The sequence below is a fragment of the Liolophura sinensis genome, chromosome 13 (genome assembly GCF_032854445.1).
Source record: "Liolophura sinensis isolate JHLJ2023 chromosome 13, CUHK_Ljap_v2, whole genome shotgun sequence".
Taxonomy (NCBI): domain Eukaryota; kingdom Metazoa; phylum Mollusca; class Polyplacophora; order Chitonida; family Chitonidae; genus Liolophura; species Liolophura sinensis.
The window spans coordinates 18,663,285-18,671,868 of NC_088307.1; the positions used below are offsets into that span (position 1 = coordinate 18,663,285).

The window sequence follows — 8,584 nt, forward strand, 5'->3', positions numbered from 1 at the left end:
GCAAAGGTCGAACCAGAGATTTTGTGTTTTCTGACATCACTTCCTGCCCCATCACCGTGACCTCAGTGACCTCGGCGTTGTTGAAGATTTCTGTACAAAATTTTCTACTAGTAGCAGTGATGTAAAGCGGAATTAAAGAGCGGCCCATGTGCTGTTAAGGAGTATGTGTCTAGTGTTGACAGAGATGTAAAGAGTGAGCTGAAAGAGGCGCATGAGCTGTAAGGATTGAGGAGGAAAGGGGTGGGTCGTGGCCTTGCCTTTTAATCGCTAGAACAATTAGCGGTCGACGACACTCGTCTGGCCGTTTGCACAGTCTAACGTTCGCTGAAGACCTATTGTATTCCACCAATATGGCGTGCACATCTGTTCTTCGCATGTAGGAAAGTTTTCGCCGTCTTATAAGTGAAATATCAATGAGTACGGCGTAAAACAATAATCAAATAAATAAATAAGATAAATCGACGAGAGACCAGATTTCATCAGTCGTCGCTGCTCTGGTTTTACTGTGTCGGAAGCCGGATGCGGCCACTCGCGTTTTCTTACTTTCGACCGTATAAAAATAAGGTCAAAAGTTACAGGACAAAGTAAGACTGTTTTTACCTTTGACGACAAAAGAGTTCCAACTCGAAACTCCCCTTGAATGAATAACCCAATACCACTTCTGAATGAACACAAAGTTTTTTTCTCATTTTTTATCTGAAAACCCTTTCACATTTAGCCGCACATGGTATATTTATAAACTGTTTCCTTTAGCTTGTTTATCTTCATCTATCTGTAAAATCACTTACATTGGCAACCAGAATTGCCTTTAATCCGTGATACGTTACAACTCACCCGTTACACATCGAAATACTGAATGTCCATATCACTACAAAGAAAACGCAATTAGGATACATCCACTAGTTGATAATGTTTAACTCCCTGTGTTTCTTTCAGACACCAAAACTTCGTTGCTTCGGGTGATGTCATAATTTATATTAACAAAAGAAGTGTCATTCTGGATGATCGGTCGAGTTTAGCATGTTTTGGTAGACAGCAGCACCAGGGGTCGATTTCACGAAACTATTTCTGACTGACTTAAGTCAATATTTGAATTACGATTTTAAGACTTATTTTTGGGCGTTGGATATTGAAATTTTGACTCCTCGTCAATGCTATCTAAAGACAGATGCGCCTAAATTGAAACTTTCAGTATGAAAAAGTAAGCATCGTAAAGAATTTTTAAATTTTGACTTAGGTCAAAACCAGCTTTGTGTTATCCGCCCCAGTTACCTAAACTGTTATCAACATCACTCTAAACTTGGTCCTTAACATTGTCATTTGTCAGACATGGGGAGTTTTTCTACACGGTCAAATATACACTTCAGATAAATAATATATGTGGCTACATAAATACGAATGAAGTCATCTTCAAGCTTACCACATAAATCGTAATATCGTAATGACGGCAGCTTCCTGGATCTTGGGCGTCCCCACACCCCTTTCTCTTCTCAAAATCGGTATAATTTGTTATCATATATGATCATAGCTCGCACTATAGGATAGCATAAATGTTTTGTTTGCAAGACAAACCTTAGTGAGATGTACGCCAATGGTCTCGTGACTTATGTCTCAAGAATAATTCGTTATTCAAAGTCTTGCCTCTTTTACTTTTTACATTTCTTCGAAGCGAAATGAGATCTCTCCCTCGAAACGGAGTGACCCTCTGTCACGTATGCGGGGACCTATCTGACCTACTTGGACATGAAGTTGTCCATAAATGGAAACATTGGGTACCTAAAACAAGTGGGTCCAAATCGTGTGATCCTTTAGTCTTTTCTGTAATAATGCGTCACTGTTTGTGTATAATTGTTCTCGTAAAGTAAAAAAATGTAGTCCACAAGTACTGTAGCGTTGTAGCAGAAAATAGCGTCTTTTACAGAGTCTGTCACCCGCTTGTTTAGGCGATCATATCCACTGTACGTCATGACGTAGTTTAGTCGTCATCCCGGACGTCACATAAATAACTCTAGTCGCCATCAACACTGGTAGTTGTACCTTCAGTTTTGAGCAATTCAGTGAATCGGCAAAACAAAACTGAACGTACCAGCTGAACTGCCATCGAACGGAATGACTTGTAGATCATCGAGTAGATAAACACATTCATAAAACTGTTGCTGTTTGCCAACCACATTAACGAAAACTGAACACCGGGTGGGATGTTGATGTCGACGGCGAATGACAAGGTGAACACAGAGATGACGTACGGTCCCCATGCGGTGAAATACACGATGGCCGTGATACTGAGAATCTTGACAGCGCGCATGTCCATTTTCTTGACGTTAGTTGCGGCATCAGCAGGTCTGATCGTACTAGACATTGCGCTGGTCTCTCTTATCACTGACACTGACGTCCAAACAATAACTGTTCCGGACGCCACAGGGATATATATTCCAGTGACGATGCAAAGCCATGGGAATGCCCAATACAGGCCACACATCACTGTGGATGGGGAATATTGGTAGTACGAGAAGTCAGGCGAAATAAAGATCGGCATCACGAATGTCCCCACCCCTAGTGACCATAGGGCCACTAGAGCCGTCACACAGCGCTTGGGGGTCATCAGGGTGTGGTAGCGCAGGGGGAACTTCACAGCTAGATACCTGTCCACGCTAACTACGGATAAACTCCATATGGAGACGGCACAGCACGTTCCGTGGAATATCCCCGCGATCTGGCACCATTCCGTTCCGTATGGCCACGTTCCGGTGACCGCGGGCACGAGGCAGGGCAGCATGCACAAGACACCTGACGTCAGGTCGGCGATGCTCAGGTTGAGCACGCAGACCTTGGCGATCAGAGGGATCTGTCGTGTCTTCCGCAACACGACCAGATTGAGCAGGTTCGTGAGGATCACAGTAAGAGAAACCACGAGGATCACGACGATCCGAATGGGCTGAGGAATCGAGTGAGCGTCCGAAGGATCTGCTCGGGATTGGTTGTAAGCATTGGTAGTGTTATCCATTAAAACTTAAAACATTTATTACTTTTTTGTTCCTGTTTTTGGTAGCCCACACGTTGCGGTCATTTCATGTTCGCATGTAGCAGCGCACTCATGGCGACTATCACGCAAATACTTCACTTCTATGGAAATCGGAGAGTTTCATTTTTCAGCATTTCTCGGTACTTTCACAAGTAGGAATTTGTGGCCATTGTATCAAATTTAGCACTCATGACCAAGGTCACGCTGAATAGAACCAGAAGACACGTCCTGTTTCAGGTCTTTTTCACGAGAAGGAATTTGTCGTCATTGTACCAAATGTCCCTCGTGTTAAATGTCTTAATCCTACAGAAATCAGAGCACATCGCCTTTCATCTCTTTTCGGGTATTTCACGAGAAGTAATTTGTGGCCATCGTACTAAATATTGGACGTGGTAAATGTCTTGATTCTTTGGAAATCAGAGTGTACGTCCTTTGTCAGCATTTCTGCGAACTTGGCATATTCTACAGTTCCTGTATGGTAATGTTCAATATACTGTGTTCAGATCAGTATACTCAAAGTGGCAGATGTCTTTATAGATAACTATAACGCGTGAAATCGCAGTCGTTGAAAACGTCTAAGTGCCGTTCTGTAAGGCATCTCTGTGAATGTCAATGGAGCACTAAAAACCCAGCCGATTTAGACTTGCGTGCAAGTGTCGTTCTTGACTGAAAAGTTCCTACTGAAATCAATTCCTGTCGGTGAACAGAAAGGATGTCTTCAATTTGTCTGCATTGACAAAGAAATCTATTTTCTTCCTCTTCTAAGCTGTTCTGTGACCAATACAAGCAATAGATATGTAGTTAAATAGCGTTTTAAGATCCTCATGAAAAGGGCTTTTAAATCTGTTGTAATCGTTGACAATAGAGCGCACACTGGTATTTAAACACAAATGTCCAACGTCTATAATCCATCAGCGCATAACGAAAACAGATTGCATAACTCATCTGTGCGCGTGATGTTTAAACCTGTTTATTCATTAAACTGCACAGATATCCACTGTCCTTGTAGATGGAATCTGTATGTATGTGGATCCACAGCTATACAATGAACAGATAAGTCCATGCCATTAACACAGCTGCTGTACAGAGATGTTTCTTCTGGAGAACATCTGACTTTATCCCTTTGATTCTTGTCCCTGTTAAGGAAACATTCTTTCAAGTCACTGTGTTTTGCTGATAACGGTCAAAAGAAAGCAAATGTTGAAACTTCTAATTTAGTGGTGATAAATGTAGTTGCAGGGACTGGGCGGTCCAGTCACAGCTGTACATAGTTCTCAAGGCTTAGCTGCAAAAAAGGAAAAACATTCAAAGCGATTCGGTGGGGAAAAAAACACTCTTTTAACGTCCCCATCAATCGATATAATCTATACCGTAGATAAATCATTCCTACGACTTTGGTTGGAGTGTAGCTTGGTGTTTTTGGAGCTATCCAATACAGTTTTCTTTAATCCGGACGTCGTCGAAGCGCTTCGGTATAGAATGAAAACAAATCTCCGGATGATTGGGTATCGAATATCTTAACATCAAGGTACTGAGGACAGGTAAAGACGTTTCCGTTCAGTAGCAAATTACAGGTTTTGTATTGCTCACAACCTACAGACAATGTATTCCTCGAACAACAAATTATTTCGATTATAATGTCAAATCAAAGGTTTATACACACAAGCTTGAGTCCTTCTGATGAAAGGCCCACAGATCGAAAGAACACTGAAGTACGCGTTGAATTTTTTGCTGACAAAAGTCCCATTTGTGTTACGCCATGCAGAAAATGCACAGAGAAAAATCAACTGCATTACTGTTTCCACTCTTCCGGTATTTCATCTCATTTTGAAGTCATTTCTAGAAGAATTCCATTCAAAACTGAGGTTATCACCAAAGCTTAGTAAGATGTGTCATTCTTTCCTTCAGCAAATACCCATATGGTGTTGTCAATTCACTGGTTGATCTGGCGGAAAAGCTGTCTCGTCAATCGTCTATGATGGGAAAGGAATTAAGTCTGACAACAGGAATAATTTTTTTCACCAGCGCGATTTAAGTTTTTACCAATATGAGGTGTGTTATTGGAAAAGAAAACAGTGCATCACAAGGCATCTCTGTACAAGGATATCTGCTCATCCCCACTAATAACACTTTGAGTTCATATCCACATTTTCCTCTGCTCTCTGGCAGGCTTTATACAATTCACCTGAATAATAATTCCATTTCTAAATAACAAACCCCACAAGTGGGTTGCACTGTTTCTGGTAGCTGTCCATCAGTCCAAAATCTACGCACTAGTTACCACGCCTACTTTCCTCTCTACCATACATGCGTCCAGACATCCAATCCAACTGGATCTGATGCCAGGCTGAATACGATGCCGGTCAAAGCTTTTCTATGGTTGCCAATCGATTTGCAGAACCTGTTTTCTTTTCATGAAGGGTAAAGTCGAATGAAGCCTCGTCTCACGGCACGTTACAAATGAGATGTGTTTAAATCTGTTTTCTTGTTGACTTTGTGTCATGATCTGTACACGTTCTTGGCATTACCCTCTCGTCGAAGTATCGGTCTTTTGCTACGTTCACTGCAGGGGTCTGTAATTGTATATAAGGAGATATTAATTTACACTAATATTTATTTATTTATTTGATTGGTGTTTTGCGCCGTACTCAAGAATATTTCACTTATGCAACGGCGGCCAGCATTATGGTGGGTGGAAACCGGGCAGAGCCCGGGGAAACCTTGCTGAAAGACCTTCCCACGTACGGCCGGAGAGGAAGCCAGCCTGAGCTGGACTTGAACTCACAGCGAACGCATTGGTGAGAGGCTCCTGGGTCATTACGCTGCGCTAGTGCGCTAACCAACTGAGCCACGGAGGCCCCTAATTTACATTAATAGTATCAGCGAATATCAAAGAAGAATTAAGACATAGCAACCATCCACGAAAAGGGGAAAATAAATCGTTCTGGATCAAACAATACATGATGAACTGTGAAGTATTATATGAATAACCAATGTCAAGTTATGGTATATCATATCCATAACTAATATTTATAATCTCTAAACTGTTTAATTATTTGATAAAAAAATGATTGATTTTAATCAAACCTAAAATCCTTTAGAATGCATAGCGTTCCTCTTTGTGACATTTATAAAATTCAGAACCAGTCAAATCCAGGCAAACAACGAAAGCTGAATCACCGTACTATCTCGGTCTCTTGGTATAGAACAGTCATCAAACGGGTTAGCTGACACTGGCCTAAACTGTTTTGTTGCGGTTCATATGTCAACGCTAACCTAGCTTTGGTGCTTTAGTGTAAACATCATCGTCATGGTCTAAGGTCTGCAGCCATAGGCGTTCTTTTCGCTCAAAGCGTTAGATTTGCTAGGCTTATTTTATGAAGCGTACTTCGTTAAGCCTGAGTCTGAATGCTTGGGGTTTAACGCACTTCGTTAAGTAAATTCTTAACTACCATGACAACGTGTTGTAGAGCTATTAATTTTTCTCCCACCATAATGCTGGCCGCCGTTGTATAAGTGAAATATTTTTGAGTACGGCGTAAAACATCAACCTAATAAATAAATACATTCAAACCAAAATTGGTAATTAAGTTAAATATAGCATCAGTAATATCTGAACAACATCTGAACAATATAGTTGATGATTCATCGTTTAACACGCTTCTCTTTGGGATCCACAAAAACTGATCGCGGACGCGCCATAAAAGTGGGCCTAAACTTGACATCCTAAAATCGTTCAGGCGTGAAATGTGATGAGTTAAAAGGAATGATAGATGATCCATTTTCTCCCAATTACATGAATAATTTAATGCTGCTAACTAGCCTATGAACAGGGAAATTAAACGTTTTTTTTTAAATAATATGGCTGAATTCTTCAGTACAACGTTAAATACTATACGTTGTTATTGTTCAGGCATGCGCTCCAGAAAATAAAACCGAAGCACCTTGTTCGAGATAAATGGAAAACATTATGCTGGGCAAGAAAAGAAATAAACTCGGGATTATATCATGCGCTTCGACAACAACCTAACGGTCCTACATACAGTAGACCAATGACAAAGAGGCTTGTTTCTTGTCAGTCGTGTTTCGTAAACCTAACGTAACTCCTGATTGGATGTCGATGTCGTTCACCATAGTTACGGTGAGGTTTGAGATAATCCCACCTATGGACAGATCGTATGCACCTGGTTGAGGCTGCTGACTGGTGGAGACAGATAGCGAGACAGATTCTCGCGGTATAGACATAAATCCCAATTTGTTTTTCTGATCCCCAACCAAAAAATATCGTACTTTGAGTTAGCTATGTTTTTTTTCACCATGACGCTTTTATTGCCCCGTACGCTCATCTATGGCTGTCATGTTAGCTGTTTAATAGCAAAAACATGTGATTGCTTAATAAAGTCGAGGGTTAAAAAATTATTTTCTGTTCCAAAAAATATTTTCCCATCATGTCACTTTTACGCTTTTTTTTTTTCTCTTCAAAAATTTTATTTTGACCATGACCCTTTTATATAGATGTAAACTAAGCTTTCTGCTCTGAATTACAGCTAGTTTGTGTTCTCGTTGTGGTTTGGGTCTCCTGGCCAAATAAATGAGGACTTTTTGTTAGCGTAAAATAGTGTGGATAGCAAATTGTATTACCTTATGTCATTCCAGGGGACAATGGGCGGCGAAACAATATGTATGGACAACCATTACCCCTTATGGGAGGAGGACACGTGAAACCACCGCGCCTCGCCAGGTCCTGACGCAAAGCCCCGGCCGGCAACAAACCACCGCAACTCGCCAGGTACCTGACAAACTTCGTGACATACCCCCGGCCAACAACAAACCACCGCACCTCGCCGGGTACTTGTCAAACTTCGTGATATAGAGTCACTGCAAACAACAAACCGCCGCACCTCGTCAGGTACTTGACAAACTTCCTCAATTAGTTAAAATTTGTAAATACATTTGTCTGCATATGTAGCCTATGTCTTTTTGATGCATGTCAATATACACTTGTCCTGTTTTGAACGTCAACGTTTCATCTTTCCGCCACATACAAAAACTCATGCTGTAATGGATGCTGTCTACACTCGGACACACTCGTACTGAGTGCTGTGAACTGTGATTACCGACCACTCTCTTTTCACGCTGCCTTACCTCCTGGATTATTGCCCTAAAATGTGAAAATCGGATGGAAATTGAAGCCACAATTGATAATGAATGCTAATGAGTGAACACGTTATTTAATACTGAGAGAAAACAATATTAAATTGCTTTGTGCTTTCATATTTTTGTTGAGTATACACTTAAAAAAATTAATCTGTTAATTTTAACAGAAACTCTGCTGTTTGAGTTATGCTAGAATGTGTTCCGTTATTAAAACATAATATTCTGTCATATTCAACATAATATCCTCTTATTCTAAGAATAACCCTCTGTTGTTCTAATTCACCGTAGTGGTGGGACCAAATTCTATAACCGTATACTATCCAGCGTGCATTCGTGTATAAGAAGGGTTCAGGGGGATAAATTCAAAAGGTTCAAGTTAACTAGCTGTGTCATGTAGGCCCACAG

The 8,584-nt window shown here is 40.9% G+C and overlaps 1 protein-coding gene across 1 annotated transcript; it reads right to left on the reverse strand.

Moving 5' to 3' along the window:
• Positions 1-708: 708 nt before the first annotated feature.
• Positions 709-5,128, reverse strand: LOC135480569 (5-hydroxytryptamine receptor 6-like). The gene has a single exon (XM_064760435.1). It carries the CDS (start codon positions 3,002-3,004, stop codon positions 2,009-2,011), a length of 996 nt encoding a protein of 331 aa, XP_064616505.1. The 5' UTR covers positions 3,005-5,128; the 3' UTR covers positions 709-2,008.
• Positions 5,129-8,584: the final 3,456 nt, after the last annotated feature.